Genomic DNA, 22,322 nt, shown 5'->3' with positions numbered 1-22,322 from the left:
GGAAAGAGGGAGAAAGTGGTAAAGAGCGAATGAGAGGAAAAGTGAGAGAGAGAGGAAAAGAGGGAGAGAGGAAGAGAGAAAAGAGAAGGAGAGAGCGCGAAAGAGAGGGAGATAGGAGGGGGGAAAAAATTCACAAAAAAACATCGCTATAACGCTCTACGTTGTCTTGTGGTCAGGTCAGTATAGTATAACTGGGAAGGGGTTGAAAGGTGAAATTTTAGACGTGAGGACAAAGGCAGCCATACCCTCCACAAGTGGTGAAACCTTTCCAGGTCAAAAATGTTCCTTGAGGAACCCCTCTGAAAGTGTCTTTTGAGGAACCCCTTTGTAAAGGTTCAAAATGGAACCTTTTTGTGATGAAGAGGGTTCCATTTTCTACCATTTTAAAAATATAATGTAGAGGTAGCAGCTTATCAGATGAATGGGGAATGGCTTATTGGAGGTGTGGCTTTCAGATAGTTATTTTTGGCTTTCAGATAGTTATATTTGTATACTACAAATTTAAATGTTCAAATGTAAATGTTCTGTGAATATGTACACTACAGGTCAAAACCTACTAATTCAAGGGGTTTTCTTGATTTTTTTTACTATTTTCTACATTGTAAAATAATAGTGAAGACATCAAAAATATGGGGGGAAAAAGTGTTAAAAAGTGTTAAACAAATCAATATATATTTTATATTTGAGATTCTTCAAATAGCCACCCATTGCCTTGAGGACAGCTTTGCACACTCTTGGCATTCTCTCAACCAGCTTAATGAGGTAGTCACCTGGAATGCATTTACCTTCACAGGTCTGCCTTCTTAAAAGTTAATTTGTGGAATTTCAAAGCTTCTTAATGCGTTTGAGCCAATCAGTTGTGTTGTGACAAGGTGGGGGAGGGGGGGATACAGAAGATAGCCCTATTTGGTAAAATACCAAGTCCATATTACGGCAAGAACAGCTCAAATAAGCAAAGAGAAATGACAGTTCATCATTACTTTTAAGACATGAAGGTCAGTCAGTCCGGAACATTTCAAGAACTTTGAAAGTTTCTTCAAGTGCAGTCGCAAAAACCATCAAGCGCTATGATGAAAATGGTTCTCATGAGGACCGCCACAGGAATGGAAGACACAGAGTTACCTCGGCTGCAGAAGATAAGTTCAGAAATTGCAGCCCAAATAAATGTTTCACAGAGTTCAAGTAACAGACACATCTCAACATCAACTGTTTAGAGAAGATTGTGTGAATCAGACCTTCATTGTCAAATTGCTGCAAAGAAACCACTACTAAAGAACACCAATAATAGGAAGAGAGTTGCTTGGGCCAAGAAACACGAGCAATGGAAATCTGTCCTTTCGTCTGGAGATCAAATTGTAGATTTTTGGTTCCAACCGCGGTGTCTTTATGAGACGAGGTGTGGGTGAACGGATGATCTCCGCATGTGTATATTCCACCATAAAGCATGGCGGAGGAGGTGTTATGGTGTGGGGGTGATTTATTTCGAATTCAAGGCACACTTAACCAGCATGGCTACCACATCATTCTGCAGTGATACGCTATCAACATCTGGTTTGGGCTATCATTTGTTTTTCAACAGGTCATTGACCCAACACACCTCCAGACTGTTAAAGGGCTATTTTACCAAGAAGGAGAGTGATGGAGTGCTGCATCAGATGACCTGGTCTCCACAATCCCCCAACTTCAACCAAATGTAGATGGTTTGGGATGAGTCGGACTGCAGAGTGAAGGAAAAGCCTTCAACAAGTGCTCAGCATATGTGGGAACTCCTTTAATACTGTTGGGAAAGCATTGCAGGTGAAGCTGGTTGAGAGAATGCCAAGAGTGTAAGAAGCTGTCATCAAGTCAAAGGGTGGCTATTTGAAAAATCTGAAAGATAAAATATATATTGATTTGTTTAACACTTTTTTATTTTTACTATGTGATTTCATATGTGTTATTTCATAGTTTTGATGTCTTCACTATTATTCTACAATGTAGAAAATAGTAAAACTAAAGAAAAACCCTTGAATGAGTAGGTATTCTAAAACGTTTGACCGGAAGTATATGTATTTTACATATTCTTATATTATATTAACATTGTTGATTACATGAAGTTTCAGCTTGGGGTGGGGGTTTTGGACCAACTGGTGACATCACCATATGGTATAAGTTTGCTCTCCTCTCTGCCAGTAACAGCTAGTTTTCAGATTACACATCCCTCCCATTAGGCACCTCTCGCAGACCACTCCCAGACAGACCTAGCAAAAATGTTTATTTAAAAAAATCACAGTAAGGTAGTCATTTGTTACCCATAAAGGAATTTTTATGTATATAAAAATTCCTTTATTGTCCCTAGAATTCCTAATTGTCCCTAGAATTTTTAAGCAAACAGCTGGAGGCAGGGCTTTCTCCTATAGAGCTCCATTTTTATGGAACGATCTGCCTACCCATGTCAGAGACGCAAACTCGGTCTCAACCTTTAAGTCTCTACTGAAGACTCATCTCTTCAGTGGGTCATATGATTGAGTGTAGTCTGGCCCAGGAGTGGGAGGGTGAACGGAAAGGCTCTGGAGCAACGAACCACCCTTGCTGTCTCTGCCTGGCCGGTTCCCCTCTTTCCACTGGGATTCTCTGCCTCTAACCCTATTACAGGGGCTGAGTCACTGGCTTACTGGTGCTCTTTCATGTCGTCCCTAGGAGGTGTGTGTCACTTGAGTGGGTTGAGTCACTGATGTGGTCATCCTGTCTGGGTTGGCGCCCCCCCCCCCCCCCCCCCCTAAGTTGTGCCGTGGCGGAGGTCTTTGTGGGCTATACTCAGCCTTGTCTCAGGATGGTATGTTGGTGGTTGAAGATATCCCTCTAGTGGTGTGGGGGCTGTGCTTTGGCAAAGTGGGTGGGGTTATATCCTTCCTGTTTGGCCCTGTCCGGGGGTGTCCTCGGAGTGGGCCACAGTGTCTCCTGACCCCTCCTGTCTCAGCCTCCAGTATTTATGCTGCAGTAGTTTATGTGTCGGGGGGCTAGGGTCAGTTTGTTATATCTGGAGTACTTCTTCTGTCCTATTCGGTGTCCTGTGTGAATCTAAGTGTGCGTTCTCTAATTCTCTCCTTCTCTCTTTCTCTCTCTCGGAGGACCTGAGCCCTAGGACCATGCCCCAGGAATACCTGACATGATGACTCCTTGCTGTCCCCAGTCCACCTGACTGTGTTGCTGCTCCAGTTTCAACTATTCTGCCTTATTATTATTCGACCATGCTGGTCATTTATGAACATTTGAACATCTTGACCATGTTTTGTTATAATCTCCACCCGGCACAGCCAGAAGAGGACTGGCCACCCCACATAGCCTGGTTCCTCTCTAGGTTTCTTCCTAGGTTTTGGCCTTTCTAGGGAGTTTTTCCTAGCCACCGTGCTTCTTCACCTGCATTGCTTGCTGTTTGGGGTTTTAGGCTGGGTTTCTGTACAGCACTTTGAGATATCAGCTGATGTACGAAGGGCTATATAAAATACATTTGATTGATTGATTGATGTGTAATCTGAAAACTATATATATATATATAAAGCTACATTGGACCTTTAACATGTGATGAAAATACAACAGAACAGATTAACAGAAATTACAAAATATCTATCTGATAGCCACGACCCTACTAAGCCACACCTCCAGTCCAGGGTACCCAGTGTGTGAGAGAGTGTGTGAGTTCCGTACCCTCCAGTAGAGTGTGCGAGTGTGTGTGTGTGGCCACGCTCATCACACTGTTGGCGCGGTCCTTGTTGCGGCCAAGCTGGTCCACAGACACCATCAGGGAGCCTGAGTGTTTCTTCTTCCCCTCCACCTCTGTGGTCTGCGCTCAGGGAGAGGACACACACACACACACAAACACCCGTCAGAGGCCTTACATAAATACACATACCTTGAAACCAGTCCAATCACTATACCTTTGTGTCTGACACACACAGAGAGAGAGACCAATATCTAATCCTATCCCACACACCAGACACGAAAACCCAATCCCATACAACAGACACTAAAAAGTGCCGCTAACCCCCACCCCTTACAATATTATCCCATTCTAAGTAAACCGTCTTATCCCACACAAAACATATAGCAGTCGTATCCCCTTCCCAAACCTGCATGCAAGAGCATGCATGTATCCAATAAGAAAAGAGAAGTCAAGACAGCCACTGTACCATGCTACGTTTGGAGAGTAGGTAAAAAGGTAAAGCTTGGCTTGGATTGGACAGAAGTAATGGGAAGTCAAACTACCATGCTAGCTAGGATGAGGAAAAATGCTGTTGTTAGAAAAAGGTTACGTTTTTTTGTAGCTTGGGAAAGACAAAAGAGAGGTTTGGAAATGGTGGCAAAAGACAGACAGAATAAACTGGTTTTGAGGAAAGATTAAGAGGGGAGAGAGTTTCTAGTAATGTTTGTTGTGGATGGGGCATGGCAACAGAGATATCTGTTTGCTAGATAGGTGCTACCAAGAGACACTGCGTACTTCTATGCAGGAGGCTTTGAAACGGGCTACTAGGCTAATAGAAAGGTTACTACAGTGTAATGGAAGCCAGGAATCTGTTGTTTTTCATTGGTGGAAGAGTGCGCCACTCAGAGCAGCTGAAGCAAAGGGGGCGCGGGGGAGGGGGAGAAAATAAAGACTAGAGAATGGAGTGTGTGTAATAAGGCTGTGAGTGCTGAGCAAGTCTCGAGAAGGGAAAATCAAAGAGAAGAGGAAGGAACCAGAAATTCAGAGACAAGAAGAGAGGAGGACAGAGAAGGGAAAGGGAGTGGAAACCAGACCGAAAACGTCCTTACACTGTCGTCAGTGGCTGCCTTATCTATTTTCACCTCAGGCAGAAGGCGTCCGCCTGGCTGGTGAGCGATGAGCGACACCACGCCGTTGCAGTCCACCGTGCTGTTCCTCTTCCCTCCGGTGTGGGGCGCCAGTGGGCTGATGAGACGCGATGAGCCCTGGCTGTATCCGCTGTAGCTGCTACGGCGGTAGGGGATGAACAGGGAGCCCCGGCGGTCCTCGCTCTCCTCCACCGTGCTGTGCTCATCGTCGGCAAACTCGTTCTCTGAGCCCACGTCCTTTGGAGGGCGGCCCTTGTTGAAGCTGAAGATGCTGCTACGGCTGTTGTGCCGCGACATGAATGGAGAGCCCGGGATGGAGAGGAGAGACTGGAGGAGGAAGAGGGAAAGGGGGGAAAGGGAGAGAGAGAAGAGAAATAAAGGAAGGGATGGAGGTGAGGGAATGGAAGAGAAGAAGACAGAGAAACAAAGCACGAAAGAGAGACAGAGAAAAAAGAGGGATGGGTGAGATGATAAGAAAAAGAGCAAGAGACAGAAAGAATGAGAAATGGAAAGAAAGACAAAAAGGTCAAATAGGATAAACGGGGAAAAGAAGTAGCCACAGAAACAGAAATTAGAGATAATGGTTCATTCAGACATGTAAAGACACAGCAACTAAAGACTAGAAGATGGCCACTTTAGAAATCAGGCACACAAATGTACGCAACGGTCCGTTTTGCTTAGTAAGCCGTTCTGGGCCTCTCACAGGTAACTTTTTTTTAAACCAGGGGGGTAAGGGTGGTGATAGGCAGGGCGATGACAAAACACAGCTAGATTCTTGCTTTCAGCAGGGCAGTGAAAGATTCATGAAAAGGGCTTATCAATAATGTAGTGGGGACCTGCGAAAGCATGCCTCTCTCTACCCTTCCCTCACACCAAACAGGCCAAGACTGGTGTAATGTACAGTCACTGCTGCTACACTAAAACTACTCTCCTCTGCACTAGTGTTGAACAGAGGATGTGTCAGCACAATGCAACATCATGGACTCTCACCAGGACGGAGAGAAAGAAAAAACAGTGGGATAGAGGGAGAGGCCTTAGTAATTCTGTCACTTATATTAATTTGGAACCTAACATTGATATGACATCATTAGTGATGAACTCAATTTGATTTATATACCCTAAACAAATGTAGATATGAAGCCACCACAGATTTTTTTTTGGGGGGGGGGGGCTTGGCAGCAAAATGGCTGCTGACATTAACACTATTTTACAATTCAGAAGAACTGCTTTGAAGAAAAGGCACCATATTTGTTGCAGAGCTAGGTTTATGGACCCTGAAAAGATGGCTGCTGACTATTTTGAGATAAGCAAAACACATTTGGCAGTGAGTTAGATCTATATATCATGAAAATATTTTGATAGGGCGCCACCACAGATTTTGCCCCTGGGGGCCATGGCAGCCACATTTGAAAATGATTGCTTGGCAGTACCAATATTTTACAACCAAGGACTATTTAAAGAGAATGGCTCCAAATTTGGCTCAGAGTTAGATTTATGGACTCTGAAAAGACACCAAGACAGTCGTGAAGAGTGCACGACAACACCTTTTCCCCCTCAAGAGACTGAAAAGATTTGATATGGGTCCCCAGATCCTCAAAACGTTTCTACAGCTGCACCATCGAGAGCATCCTGACCTGTTGAATCACTGCCTGGTATGGTAACTGCTCAGCATCTGACTGTAAGGCGCTACAGAGGGTAGTGCGTACGGCCCAGGACATCACTGGGGCCAAGCTTCCTGACATCCAGGACCTTTTTACTAGGCGGTGTCAGAGGAAGGCCCAAAACAATTGTCAAAGGCTCCAGTCACCCAAGTCATAGATGGTTCTCTCTGCTACCGCAAGGCAAGCGGAAATGGAGCGCCAAGTCTAGGTCCACGAGGCTTCTACACAGCTTCTACCCCCAAGCCATAAGACTCCTGAACATCTAATCAAATGGTTACCCAGACGAGATGTTATACTATATTATAGTTATAGTTTAGAGACCCTTGTGTACATCTCCCACCATTTTTTTTAAGTCAAAGAAGTGTAGGCCATGACTTTTCTAGATTGAAGGTTAGTAATTAACATTTTACAGTCTGCAGCCATTTAGCAAGATGGCTGCCATACCCCCAGGGGCCAAATCTGTGATGGGGTCCACCAGGAACATGGTTGCCTACACCTGTACTACATAGTGAGGCAGTTAAGCTGATAAATCATAAACTAAAATGTGTTTTGTTTATCTCAAAATAGTTATTCTGAACTGCAAAGTGGTGTTACAGTCGACAGCCATCTTTTCAGGGTCCATACATCTAGCTCTGTGACAGATTTGGTGCCTTTACCTCAAAGCAGTCCTTCTGAAATGTAAAATAGTGTTACTGTCGGCGGCATTGTACATAAATCTACTTCTTTACCAAATGTGGTACTTTTAAAAAAGTTTACAATTTATCAGCTTAACCGCTATGTAGTACAGGAGTAGGCAACTCTGTTCTTAGTGTGCCGTGGGTACTGCAGGGCTTTGTTCCAACGAAGCATGCCACCTGTCCAACTGAGATAATTGAGTAGTTCAATGATTGTCTAAATTCAACACACCTGGTCTTCCAGGTCAGTTAAATAAAAAACATGAAGTGTCTGTGGCATTCCAGGACCAGGGTTGCCTACCCCTGATTTAGTGCAAGATGACAGAAGAAGACTACTGAAAAGTGTATACTAGTAGTCAATAAATCAATGTCATCTGGCCTACAAATGAATATTGATAATAATGTACAGTGCATATCATAAGTATTCACCCCCCTTGAATTTTTTTGTGGGATTTAAATTGTGATTTTTTTTGTCATTGATCTACACAAAATACTAAGATATATGGAATTGTTTTAAAAAGGTCATACCAAGGATAATTTTGCTATTTGATAAGACCCCTTGAAGTATCCCAAAAATATAATAAAAACATTTTGGAGGGGGCCTTACTGCTATTTGCCAATACAAACTCAATGAATGACAGATTCACTACGTGGAACAACAGCAATCTAAAAGTTATTAAGTGTCTATCCTATATCTGAGAGACATAAAAAATATCAGGAAACTTTTCTTACTTGTATATAACCCCTTATTGCTGTCACTAAACACTAGACTCCATATACAGTATACTTCCATAATCTTTTTGGACTGGTACCGGGGGACATTCAGACGAGTCGTGTGAGGCCTTTACACAGAGGGGTCATATTAGTGTGTAGCCCAAACTGTTCAGATGCTACAGTCGAGTCCCAAGATGCTTGTGGACCATCGTGTTCCTTAGGGTCTTAGGGTTTCCATAGAGGGGTCATAACAGACACGGCAGAGAAGAGCAATTTTCACGACGGTCTGACAAACACCGCTCTAGCTCTGTCACCTTTCACCGCAGATGTCTCCTGGTCTGACAAACACCGCTCTAGCTCTGTCACCTTTCACCGCAGATGTCTCCTGGTCTGACAAACACCGCTCTAGCTCTGTCACCTTTCACCGCAGATGTCTTCTGGTCTGACAAACACCGCTCTAGCTCTGCCACCTTTCACCGCAGATGTCTTCTAGTCTGACAAACACCGCTCTAGCTCTGTCACCTTTCACCGCAGATGTCTCCTGGTCTGACAAACATCGCTCTAGCTCTGTCACCTTTCACCGCAGATGTCTTCTGGTCTGACAAACACTGCTCTAGCTCTGTCACCTTTCACCGCAGATGTCTTCTGGTCTGACAAACACCGCTCTAGCTCTGTCACCTTTCACCGCAGATGTCTTCTGGTCTGACAAACACCGCTCTAGCTCTGTCACCTTTCACCGCAGATGTCTCCTGGTCTGACAAACATCGCTCTAGCTCTGTCACCTTTCACCGCAGATGTCTTCTGGTCTGACAAACATCGCTCTAGCTCTGTCACCTTTCACCGCAGATGTCTCCTGGTCTGACAAACATTGCACTAGCTCTGTCACCTTTCACCGCAGATGTCTTCTGGTCTGACAAACATCGCTCTAGCTCTGTCACCTTTCACCGCAGATGTCTTCTAGTCTGACAAACATCGCTCTAGCTCTGTCACCTTTCACCGCAGATGTCTCCTGGTCTGACAAACATCGCTCTAGCTCTGTCACCTTTCACCGCAGATGTCTCCTGGTCTGACAAACACCGCTCTAGCTCTGTCACCTTTCACCGCAGATGTCTTCTGGTCTGACAAACACCGCTCTAGCTCTGCCACCTTTCACCGCAGATGTCTTCTAGTCTGACAAACACCGCTCTAGCTCTGTCACCTTTCACCGCAGATGTCTCCTGGTCTGACAAACATCGCTCTAGCTCTGTCACCTTTCACCGCAGATGTCTTCTGGTCTGACAAACACCGCTCTAGCTCTGTCACCTTTCACCGCAGATGTCTTCTGGTCTGACAAACACCGCTCTAGCTCTGTCACCTTTCACCGCAGATGTCTTCTGGTCTGACAAACACCGCTCTAGCTCTGTCACCTTTCACCGCAGATGTCTCCTGGTCTGACAAACATCGCTCTAGCTCTGTCACCTTTCACCGCAGATGTCTTCTGGTCTGACAAACATCGCTCTAGCTCTGTCACCTTTCACCGCAGATGTCTCCTGGTCTGACAAACATTGCACTAGCTCTGTCACCTTTCACCGCAGATGTCTTCTGGTCTGACAAACATCGCTCTAGCTCTGTCACCTTTCACCGCAGATGTCTTCTGGTCTGACAAACATCGCTCTAGCTCTGTCACCTTTCACCGCAGATGTCTCCTGGTCTGACAAACATCGCTCTAGCTCTGTCACCTTTCACCGCAGATGTCTCCTGGTCTGACAAACATCGCTCTAGCTCTGTCACCTTTCACCGCAGATGTCTTCTGGTCTGACAAACATCGCTCTAGCTCTGTCACCTTTCACCGCAGATGTCTCCTGGTCTGACAAACATTGCACTAGCTCTGTCACCTTTCACCGCAGATGTCTTCTGGTCTGACAAACATCGCTCTAGCTCTGTCACCTTTCACCGCAGATGTCTTCTAGTCTGACAAACATCGCTCTAGCTCTGTCACCTTTCACCGCAGATGTCTCCTGGTCTGACAAACATCGCTCTAGCTCTGTCACCTTTCACCGCAGATGTCTCCTGGTCTGACAAACACCGCTCTAGCTCTGTCACCTTTCACCGCAGATGTCTCCTGGTCTGACAAACATCGCTCTAGCTCTGTCACCTTTCACCGCAGATGTCTTCTGGTCTGACAAACATCGCTCTAGCTCTGTCACCTTTCACCGCAGATGTCTTCTGGTCTGACAAACATTGCTCTAGCTCTGTCACCTTTCACCGCAGATGTCTCCTGGTCTGACAAACATCGCTCTAGCTCTGTCACCTTTCACCGCAGATGTCTCCTGGTCTGACAAACATCGCTCTAGCTCTGTCACCTTTCACCGCAGATGTCTCCTGGTCTGACAAACATCGCTCTAGCTCTGTCACCTTTCACCGCAGATGTCTTCTAGTCTGACAAACATCGCTCTAGCTCTGTCACCTTTCACCGCAGATGTCTCCTGGTCTGACAAACATCGCTCTAGCTCTGTCACCTTTCACCGCAGATGTCTCCTGGTCTGACAAACATCGCTCTAGCTCTGTCACCTTTCACCGCAGATGTCTCCTGGTCTGACAAACATCGCTCTAGCTCTGTCACCTTTCACCGCAGATGTCTTCTAGTCTGACAAACATCGCTCTAGCTCTGTCACCTTTCACCGCAGATGTCTCCTGGTCTGACAAACATCGCTCTAGCTCTGTCACCTTTCACCGCAGATGTCTTCTAGTCTGACAAACATCGCTCTAGCTCTGTCACCTTTCACCGCAGATGTCTCCTGGTCTGACAAACATCGCTCTAGCTCTGTCACCTTTCACCGCAGATGTCTTCTGGTCTGACAAACATCGCTCTAGCTCTGTCACCTTTCACCGCAGATGCGGAAGTGTTACAGATGCAGTTGATTGAGACGCATCCAGTGCAAAAAATATCTCTAGCTTAAACTGACGGATTTTCAAATCAAATCTTATTAGTCGCATGTGTCGAATACAACGAATATCTGACAGTGAAACTCTAACTTACGAGCCCCTAACCAACAATGCAGTTTAAAAAAATATGGATAAGAAGAAATAAAACTAATTAAGTGTTATAAGTTTTATAAGTAATTAAGTAATAAGTAATTAAAGAGCAGCAGTAAAAAACAAGAGCAAGACTATATACAGGGGGGTACTGGTACAGAGTCAATGTGCGAGGGCACTGGTTAGTTGAGGTAATATGTACATGTAGGTAGAGTTATGACGATGCATAGATGATAACAACAGAGAAAAGCAGAGGTGTAAAAGAGGGAGAGATGGGGGGGTCAATGTGAATAGTCTGGGTAGCCATTTGATTAGATGTTCAGGAGTCTTATGGCTTGGGGGTAAAAGCTGTGTAGAAGCCTCGTGGACCTAGACTTGGCGCTCCATTTCCGCTTGCCTTGTGGTAGCAGAGAGAACCGTCTATGACTTGGGTGACTGGAGTCTTTGACAGTTGTTTTGGGCCTTCCTCTGACACCGCCTAGTAAAAAGGTCCTGGATGTCAGGAAGCTTGGCCCCAGTGATGTCCTGGGCCATACGCACTACCCTCTGTAGTGCCTTACAATCAGATGCTGAGCAGTTACCATACCAGGCAGTGATTCAACAGGTCAGGATGCTCTCGATGGTGCAGCTGTAGAACCTTTTTGAGGATCTGGGGACCCATATCAAATCTTTTCAGTTTCCTGAGGGGGAAAAGGTGTTGTCGTGCACTCTTCACGACTGTCTTGGTTGGTGATGTGGAAACCAAGGAACTTGAAACTCTCGACCCGCTCCACTTCAGTCCTGTCGATGTTGATGGGGGTGTGTTCGGCCCTCCTTTTACCTATAGTCCACAATCAGCTCCTTTGTCTTGCTCACATTGAGAGAGATGTTGTTGTCCTGGCACCACACTGCCAGGTCTCTGACCTCCTCCCGATAGGCTGTCTCATCTTTGTCGGTGATCAGGCCTACCACTGTTGTCATCAGCAAACTTAATGATGGTGTTGGAGTTGTGCTTGGTCATGCAGTCGTGGGTGAACAAGGAGTACATGAGCGGACTAAGCATGCATCCCTAAGGGGCCCCGGTTTTGAGGATCAGCGTGGCAGATGTGTTGTTGCCTACCATTACCACCTGCGGCGGCCCACCAGGAAGTCCAGGATCCAATTGCAGAGGGAGGTGTTTAGTCCCAGGGTCCTTAGCTTATTGATGACCTTTGAGGGCACTACAGTGTTGAATGCTGAGCTGTAGTCAATGAATAGCATTCTCAAATAGGTGTTCCTTTTGTCCAGGTGGGAAAGAGCAGTGTGGAGTGTGATTGAGATTGAGTCATCTGTGGATCTGTTGGGGCGTTATGAGAATTGGAGTGGGTCTAGTGTTTCTGGCATGATGGTGTTGATGTGAGCCATGACCAGCCTTTCAAAGCACTTCATGGCTGCCGACATGAGTGCTACGGGGCGGTAATCATTTACGCAGGTTACCTTCGCTTTCTTGGGCATAGGGACTATGGTCGTCTGTTTGAAACATGTAGGTATTACAGACTCAGCCAGGGAGAGGTTAAAAATGTCAGTGAAGACACATGCCAGTTGGTCCGTGCATGATTTGAGTACACGTCCTGGTAATTCATCTGGCCATGCAGCTTTGTGAATGTTGACCTGTTTAAAGGTCTTACTCACATCTGCTACGGAGAGCGTGATCACACAGTCATCCGGAACAGCTGGCCCTCTCACGCATGCTTCAGTGTTGCTTGTCTCGAAGCAAGCATAAAAGGCATTTAGCTTGTCTGGTAGGCTTGCGTCACTGGGCAGCTCGCGGCTGGGTTTCCCATTTTGTACCCTGCAATAGTTTTCAAGCCCTGCCACATCTGACGAGCGTCGGAGCCGGTGTAGTAGGATTCAATCTTAGTCCTGTATTGATGCTTTGCCTGTTTGATGGTTCGACTGAGGGCATAGCGGGATTTCTTAAAAGCGTCCGGATTAGTGTCCACCTCCTTGAAAGCGGCAGCTTAGTCACCTACGTAATTATTGGCGACAAAAAGACAGTATAAAATAATTAATACTAATACTGAGCTATATTGTATTAAAATATTGCAGTGTTTTTACACTGCTGCTACTCGCTGTTTATTATCTATGCATAGTCACTTTACAAATTACCTCGACTAACCTGTAACCCCGCACATTGACTCGGTACCAGTAACCCCCTGTATATAACCTCGTTATTGTTATGTAATTATCTTGCGTTACTTTTTGATTCTATTTTTTTCTCACTTTAGATTATTTAGTAAATATTGTATTAACTCTATTTCTTGAACTGCATTGTTGATTAAGGGCTCGTAAGTAAGCATTTCACGGTAAGGTCTACATCCTGTTGTATTCTGCGCATGTGACAAATACAATTTCATTTAATTTGAAGTATTGTTATGGTTAGCCTAAATAAGTTCAGGAGTCAAACTATGCTTAAAATATTACATAATAAATTAGTCTGTGTGCAATAATCACTTTATTGGTCAATTGCACACAAGGCCCAGCCCAAATTTTACTCCCGCTTTTAACCCAACACCTCCGAAAGACACCATACAGATTTTAATATGCTTTAACCCTACACATACAATTATCTCAAAGGTACCTCACTCGAGTAGTGCATTTCAAGTACAGATTCAACCACAAAGACCAGGGAGCTTTTCAAATGCCTTGCAAAGGGCACTTATTGGCATGTGTGTAAAAATAACACTGAATATCCCTTTGAGCATGGTAAAGTTATTTATTAGGCTTTAGATGGTGTATTAATACACCCAGTCACTACGTAGATACAGGCGTCCCAACTCCAATCCTTGAGTACCGCCAGCAGCACACATTTTCAGTTGTTGCCACGGACACTAAATCACTCAAATGTTCCACACGCACATTTGTGAAGAAGGCGCGACGGTGCCTCTTCCCCCTCAGGAGGTTGAAAAAGTTTGGCATGGGCCCTCAAATCCTCAAAAGGTTCTACAGCTGTACAATTGAGAGCATATTGACTGGTTGCATCACTGCTTGCTATGGCAATAGCACCGCCCTCGATCGCATGACGTTACAGACGGTTGTGCGGACAGCCCAGTATATTACTGGAGCCGAGCTCCCTGCCATCCAGAACCTCTATATCAGGCGGTGTGAAAAGAACGTCCAGAAAATCGTCAAAGACCCCAACCATCCAAGCCATAGACAAATAGTCTTGCTGCCCACGGCAAGAGGTACCAGTGCATCAAGTCTTGAATAGCTTCTATCCCTAAGCAATATGATAAATAGCAAGCAAAATAGCTACACGGACCGAGTTTACCTTGTATCTTTATTGACCTTTATTTCAGTATTTGCACTGTCTCTATGCACACTCACAGGGCCCTACACACTCCCACACACTCTCACTCCAACACACACACACACACTCACTCCATAATTTCTTCACTCACACATAATATGTACATACATTTATACTGACCCTACAAACTTGCACACCCACATGCAAGCTGCTGCTACACTGTTTATCTTACATCATGTAGCATAGTCACCTTACCCCTATAAATATCTACCTCCATCACTCCAGTATCCCTGCACATGTAAATATGATATTGAAACTGACTTTTGAAATATTTCCAGTATATAGTATGCTTAATTGTGTATTTCATATTTTTCTTATTTCTCGTGTTTTTTTATGATTATTTGACAAGTGGAATCAGATGTGCTTGTCCGGGATTTGTTATAGTTCAGTCTTCTGTGATGTACAGTGCACTCGGAAAGTATTCAGATCCCTTGACTTTTTCCACATTTTGTTGCGTTATGACAAAGCAAAAACAGGTTTTTCAAATTTTTTGCAAATGTTTTAAAAATAAAAAACTGAAATATGACATTTACATAAGTATTCAGACCCTTTACACAGTATTTTGTTGAAGCACCTATGGCAGCGATTACAGTCTTGAACCTTCTTGGGTAGGACGCTACAAGCTTGTCACACCTGTATTTGAGGAGTTTACCCCATTATTCTCTGCAGATCCTCTCAAGCTCTGTGAGGTTGGACGGGGAGTGTCGATGCACAGCTATTTTCAGATCTCTCCAGAGATGTTTGATCAGGTTCAAGTCCGGGCTCTGGCTGAGCCTCTCAAAGACATTGAAACACATCCCGACTTGTCCCGACGTGACGCTTGGCATTCAGCCACAGAGTTCAATCTTGGTTTCGTCAAACTATAGAATCTTGTTTCTCATGGTCTGAGAGTCCTTTAAGTGCCTTTTGGCAGACTCCAAGTGGTTTGTCATGTGCCTTTCACTGAGGAGTGGCTTCCGTCTGGCCACTCTACCATAAATGCCTGATTGGTGGAGTGCTGCAGAGATGGTTGTCCTTCTGTAAGGTTCTCCCATTGGAAGGTTCTCCCATATCCACAGAGGAACTCTGGAGCTCCTGTCAGAGTGACCATCGGGTTCTTGGTTACCTCCCTGACCAAGGCCCTTCTCCCCAGATTGCTTAGTTTGGCCGGGCTGCCAGCACCAAGAGTCTTGGAGGTTCCAAGCTATCTGTTTTTATTTTTAATAAAATTACAATAAATGTCTAAAAACCTGTTCTCACTTTGTCATTATGGGGTATTGTATGTAGATTGATGAGGGGAAAAAATAATGTAATATATTTTAGAATAAGGCTGTAAAGTAACAAAATGTGGAAAAATGGGTCTGAACCCTTTTCGAATGCGCTGTATATAAATCTGGTACAGGTGGGGTTTGTTTTGCCCATGACAATGTTTGTGAGGAGTATACTTTTGTTTCAAAGTAGATTTGTTTTTAAGACTACCAAGAAACACTCAGTGACCCTGATTTAGCCCACTGCAGTAAAAGGTTAATGGCTGTGATGGATCAACAACATTGTAGTTACTTTACAATACTAACCTAAATGACAGAGGGAAAAAGGGAATACTGTACATAATAAAACATATAGCAAGACATGCATCCTTTTTGCAACAAGGCACTCAAATAATACTACATAAATGTGGCAAAGGAATTCCCTTTTTGTCCTGAATACAAAGTATTATGTTTGGGGCAAATCCAGCAATGAGTAACACTCTCCATATTTTAAAGCATTTTATTTTCTATTTATCCTTTATTTAAACAGAGAGTCACATTGAGATGAAAAATCTATTTACCAAGAGAGCCCTGTATACATTACAATAAAAACAGAATAATAAAACATACATGTGTATAAAACAATATATAAATTCAGCACACAGTAACAAAGTAAACATATTTAATTAAAGCAATCAAATTCAACTACATAGAGGTCCTCAATCAATAATGTAAACTGCCTGAGTGGCACGAGCACATCTAACTGCAGTGAACTCCGCAGATTGTTTCACAAATTAGGGGCAGGAAAACAAAACACAGATTTTCCCTGAGGTCAATAAACAAGGCAGCAGAGCTCTTTAAAGCATCCAAGGCATTGACAAGATCATTAACAACTAGGATGGTTGCTGTGGTAGTACTATGCCCAGGCCTAATTCCTGATTGGTTTATATTAAAAATTCAATTATCAGATAAAGAGGAACGAAGTTGTATATTAACCAAGGATTCAAGAATCTTAGCTAAACAAGGTAGTCTTAAAATGGGGCGATAGTTGTCAAGATCACTTGTATCCCCACTCTTATGTGCTGCTGAGCCCAGCAATAAAGGGAGCTGCACACTTAAGCAGACCAGGCCACAATTTTTTTGTTGTCTAATGTTAGCAAAGTGAATTTCCGAAAAGAAAACTCCTGACCAGCATTTTCAGTATCCTTCAATAGATTTTCACCATCAACATCCAAACTATTATTTTCAAGAGCTGGCTTTGAAATACATTCAAATATATAGCCTGCAGAGATAAAATGGTGATTAAATGCATTAATGATATCAATTAGGTCAGTAATAAGGCCAGAATCCAAATAAATGTATTGGGGAGAGAAGAAGAGACACAACCCTTCAGTGACATAACAGCTTTTCAAAATGTAGTTGGGTTCCCTGTACATTCAAATAGTGTATTAACATAATAATCTGATTTTGCTTTTTTAACTAGTTTTACACACATATTTCTCAATCGCCTGAAAGACTGCCAGTCTGGGCTCGAGTCTGTGAATCTAGCTTTGGCCCAGGCAGCATCTCTGTTGTGTAGGACTTCAGATAGCTCTCGACAACCAAGGGCAAGACCTGTTTTAAATTCTCAGTTATTTTAAAAAGGAGCATGTTGATCTACAATACAATTGAAAACATTTGAAAAGTGGTTCAGAGCCAACTCTGGGTCAGGTATAGATGCAATACAATCAAAGTCAACAAAATAAAAAGTCACAAAAAAAATTATCTTGTTGATAAAACTTGGTTTGGCTCTAGGCATCCGTATATCCCTGACACATACAATGGGACAGTGGTCACTAATATCCAAAGCAACTACCCCACTCCCAGCATATTTTTCTGGAGTATTTGTAAATATGAGGTCAATCAAAGTCGATTTGATAGGGTCCTTTAAGTTAGGACGAATAGACTTTGTAATCAGCTGGGTGATATTTAGATTAGTACAAAAAAAAAATGTAAACAGTCAGCAACCTGTGTTCCCCATGCAAGATTAAAATCTCCAGCGATCAACACCTCTGGGGTAGTAAAAATGGCAATTAAATCAGTAAGTTTGTTTAGTACATCTTGGCAGAGGATGGACAATAGATTCCTATAACTGTTATTTTTTAGTTTGAAACCAATTGAAGATTTCAAACCAACAATTCAAAATTGTTTAGGACTGGAGGTAGCCTTTAACAGAGACACAGAAATAAGATTCTTTGTGGAAATAGCAACACCACCACCTTTGCCTTTCCTATCAGCCCTAAACACATTGTAACCATCCATAGCAACCTCAGAGTATCAGTCAACCAGGTTTCAGATACAATAAAAATATCAGGGTCTGCCTGAGAGATCCAGATCTTGACATTATCCATTTTAGGTAATAAACTACGAATGTTAAGATGTAAAAATGTCAAACCTTTTCTGCATTTCAAATCACACAGAGCTCCAATACAAGTCAGATTACTCTGAGATTTCAGAAGAACGGGAGACTCAAAAATTGGATTACACCTTTTAGGAAAAGAAAACCAAGTAGGAATAGCAATTATATTTCTCCAGTTAGCACCATTAGGCAGGTCACCACGTTCAGATACAACATGTGGAACTCTCACAGTGACTAAAGAGGAGATGGTAAAAACGGACTTACATGTAATGCTAATATTGTCCTCACATCAATTTAGTTGACCAAGAACCTTTCCAATGTTTGATGACAACAGCCGGGAGCCATTTTCACCAAGGTGAATACTGTCTTCCACAAAGTGGCCAGGCCTATTCCAGAAGGAGTCAAAATCGTCAACGAAGGACATGCCCAAGTCCTCGGTCAGACGCATTAACCACTGGGGAGGAGACCAAAGACGGCTAAAATCGTCAGTCCCACAACGGCGAGGAAACGGAATTGGGCCAGAGACAATTATATGTTCTGCTAATTTCTGAGCATTCTCTGAGCTGTATGAAATTGTCTCTTAGCATTGCAGATTTCACATGCATAATATCATTAGACCAAATATGCAACAACTTTTTTCAGAGCAGGAATCTGTTTCTTGATGGTGGGCATGACTTCTGATAACTCCAATACCCTAGCTCCAGGAAAACGTAGTGTACAAGTATTTCGGACTTCACCAATCTAACAATGAGCTTCCCATAATAATGGTTGATGGGTGTTGTCCATTTCGAGCCAGAGCCCTCAGTCCAACCCTAGCCCCACTAGGGTCTCTTCTAACTAGCCCCCCACAAATGACAGGAATAGCAGAGCCCACCGTAGACCCTGGTGATGCAGAAACCACCTTAGACCCCAGCGATGCCATCACAACATTGGCCGATACGGAAAGGAACCTCTGACGCTCCATGTTGTGGGTATGCTTGACATTCGCAATGACTGGGGTGTTTTTCGTGATAAATAGAAACACAATGGTTCAATCCTGGTTCAGTCTACTTTCCACCAGACACTGGGAGACAAATTCACCTTTCAACAGGACAATAACCTAAAACAGAAAGCCACATCTATACTGGATTTACTTACCAAGACGACAGTGAATTCTCCTGATTGGCCCATTTACAGTTTTGACTTAAATCTGCTTAAGCATGGCAAGACTTGAAAATGGCTGTCTAGCAATGATCAACGACTAACTTAAAGAATTTTCGAAAGTGTAATGCGCAAATATCGCAGAATCCAGGTGTGCAAATCACTTAGGTGTAATCGCTGCCCAATTTGTTTCTTACATTGACTCAAGATATACAAGTGATTTATTTTTTAGATTTTTCTTCTTTTTTTTAAGTTTTTCATCCCTTTTGACATTATGGTGTATTTTGTGTAGATCGTTGACAAAAAATAAATATTAAATCCATATGAATCTCACTTTGTAACACAGTAAAATGTGAAGTAATTGTTTATCTTTTATTGTCTTGTGCTAGATGTTACCTGGTTCATGATGGACGTTTTGCGTCCAAGCCGGCTGCCCGGGAAACGGAAGATGCTCCTTTTGCTGCCGTCATCCGACTCTGACTTAACATGCTTCTCGTGGTCGACCTTCTCGCCCTTCTCTCCCTTCTCCTTCTTCTCCTCCTCTTTCTGACGTGACTTCTTCTTGCGGTTGCGTCGTTCCTTCGCGCTCTTGGAGCTGAGCTTGGACGCCTCAGAGGAGCTGCGTGATAATTGTCCACCTCCCTCCGTTGCGTCTCCCCCCTCTACCGCGTCGCCCACCGAAACCGTGCCCGCCGAGGTCGCCATGGCAGCAGCCTGAGGGTGAGGAGGTGGGGGACAGGTAAGAGAGGGGAGAAGTGAAGGGAGTCAGACAGATGGACTAGGGCTGACCCCAATTATTCTTATCAATTCTGATTGGATTTGTTTACTATGATTCAAATCACTTTTTGATGATTTGAATATTTGCTAAACAATATCTTCGCATGAAGCATGAGTTACTCAGTAGGCTATAGCATATGTCTCCTGCAGAGGAACAAGACAAAGCCATGGGAAAACAGGTTTTGCCAAGTCATGGATATTAAAGTCCTAAAAACAGGCTCACTAATACGTTATCACATGGAAAACACCCTTTTAAGATGAGAAACACCTGATTTTGGTACAGACGAGTAGCATTAACTGAAGTTACTAACATAAGCTACAATTTTGTGGTTTGTGTATTAAACAAAATGATGAAATCGATAAGAATTTCAAAAGACAGACAGGCAGACTGACAGACAGCACCCACACCCAGTCTGTGACTAACCTGGGCATCCTGAAGGGTGGCAAGACAGAGTAGGTAAGAGAAGGGAGTGAGACGTATACAGACAGACACAGCAATTAGACAGACAGACAGACAGACAGACAGACGCCTCACCACCCAGGCTAACCAGGGAGGGACTAACCTGTGCATCCTCCTGCTGGTTCTTGATCTGCTCCAGCATGGCTTTGAACTCGGCCTCTTTCTGCTCAGCCTCCTCTATCGTCGCCTGGTTCTGCTCCTCATAGGCCATGGCCACCACAGCCAGGATCAGATTGACCAGGTAGAAGGATCCAACGAAAATCACCAACACAAAGAAGATCATGTAGGTTTTCCCTGCCGCTCGCAGAGTCTGGAAGGGAGGGAGAGGAGGAATGAGAAAGACGGAAAACAAGGAGAAACAACATATACTGTTACAATGGTCACAATGAATAAACATGATCATCTTGATTCATTCACTGTTCAGAGTGGCAATATTTAGCTTTTTCTATTGGAGTTGTATTCTCCCATGCTTCTCCAGAGTTGAGGTACTTCTGTGTGCATGTCTGTCAAATGCATGGAGTTTCTATATGTGGCACTGTTAGCAGTGCTTTAACATCAACCAATGGGTTTCTCTGGGAACGGCTCCAGACATGGGAGCCGTGAGGGTGTTGGCACGTCTATACCAGGGGTGTGAGTGTGCACTTTTTTTGCACTTGTGAAATGTAGGCTATAAAAGCGCACAATCATGAATATGAAAGCCTGTCTCTATGCAATGCGTTATGAACATGTATAATCTATATCAATAGGCATACAAAATTAGGAGAAAACAAGGCTAATATAAGAGTGTCCTCCCCTCCTCAATAGCCACCTTTTACCAAGGACACTAATACAGTATATCCTACCACAGAAGTGTTTTTAAATCTGCCACACCCCCTTTGAACCAGCTTTTGTTTTGTCAGAGGAGAAAAACTTGCACACGTTTAAAAACAATATGCTACTTATGGTTTTATCTGCAAAATGTCTTTCACCAACTAACTTAATTTGTTTTGAGCACTTTACATATTTATTTTAGGATACACCCCTGTAAACGTAAATTTGCCTGCAGGTGTGACATAGATTACAACCGACCAGAAATCAGATTCAACTCTGAGATAGAATCCATGCAGCCTTTCATCAAGAGACAGACCAGTCCTTGACAGGAATCAGTCATCGACCCACAATTTGACTTTTTGACTCGCCTGACACCTGTTTTTCACCAACCTGCTGGTCAAATTCAAAGGGCAAAGAAACCCAGAGAGCGTAAGTGCTTAGAGGCTTTTTGCTGATTCACTGTCATGTACTGTAAGTTTGATGGTGGTTTATTTGCATGTTGTAGACAGGGCAGAAATACTAACTTTAATAACCAAATGAATCATTAAAGGACAGTGCTGCTGAACTGACAGTCCCCAGCTCAAAAGAACAAGATAGAGCTGTCTCAATCCATCGGTTTGGTTTCAATGCTCGTCCAAGCCGACTGCATTGAATTATACACGGCTTGCGCCATTACAAGCAGGAGTTATTCCAGTATACATTTTCTGTCTGACAAACTCGGCCTTACCAACATGTAGAGGTTCTCCCAAAAGTCTTGGGTCATGAGGCGGAAGAGAGTGAGGAAGGCCCAGCCGAAGCTATCAAAGCTGGTGTAGCCGTAGTTTGGGTTTCTCCCGGCCTTCATACACGTGTAGCCCTCAGGGCACCGCCTGGGAGGAAGGGAGGGAGGAAGGAACGAACAGAGGGGAGGAGGGGGAGTCATGATTTTCAAGCAAATCTTCCAATTTATGTTTTGTGTGAACGTCCTAGTTATGTTAGTATTATGTTCTCAGTTGTTCTCTTGTATGGTGGCTATTCCAACTTACTGGAAGTTTGTTTGTAGTAATAGAGCATGAGACTCACCCTGAGTCTGAGCTGTTTCCACACAGCAGAGCATCCAGCTGCCCGGGAAGGATGTAGAAGTTGGCTGAAAAAGTGATGGACATGTCAATATGTCTTCATTTTCATCTTTACTCAGACAATTAGCCTGATTCAGACTCTTATGGTTATGTGGAATTGTGTCTGTTTCCGATGTGCCGTGGACTCACCATAATTCATGATATACTGTACTACTGCATGTTATTTTATTT

At 43.7% G+C, this 22,322-nt stretch overlaps 1 protein-coding gene across 3 annotated transcripts in view; it reads right to left on the bottom strand.

Annotated features, from left to right (window-relative positions):
• The window catches only part of LOC110528177 (sodium channel protein type 8 subunit alpha), a 115,667-nt gene that overhangs the window by 29,349 nt on the left and 63,996 nt on the right, over window positions 1–22,322 (bottom strand). For all 3 annotated transcript variants that reach the window (XM_021610033.2, XM_036983720.1, XM_036983721.1), the window contains 6 exons: window positions 22,096–22,159; window positions 21,761–21,902; window positions 20,327–20,533; window positions 19,383–19,700; window positions 4,825–5,157; window positions 3,688–3,823 (listed from right to left, as the gene is read on the bottom strand). In XM_021610033.2, coding sequence (XP_021465708.1) covers window positions 3,688–3,823; window positions 4,825–5,157; window positions 19,383–19,700; window positions 20,327–20,533; window positions 21,761–21,902; window positions 22,096–22,159 — 1,200 coding nt within the window. The remainder of the gene's footprint in view (window positions 1–3,687; window positions 3,824–4,824; window positions 5,158–19,382; window positions 19,701–20,326; window positions 20,534–21,760; window positions 21,903–22,095; window positions 22,160–22,322) is intronic.

Source organism: Oncorhynchus mykiss, chromosome 7 (genome assembly GCF_013265735.2).
Source record: "Oncorhynchus mykiss isolate Arlee chromosome 7, USDA_OmykA_1.1, whole genome shotgun sequence".
Lineage (NCBI taxonomy): Eukaryota > Metazoa > Chordata > Actinopteri > Salmoniformes > Salmonidae > Oncorhynchus > Oncorhynchus mykiss.
This window is presented reverse-complemented; position numbering and strand designations above follow the sequence as displayed.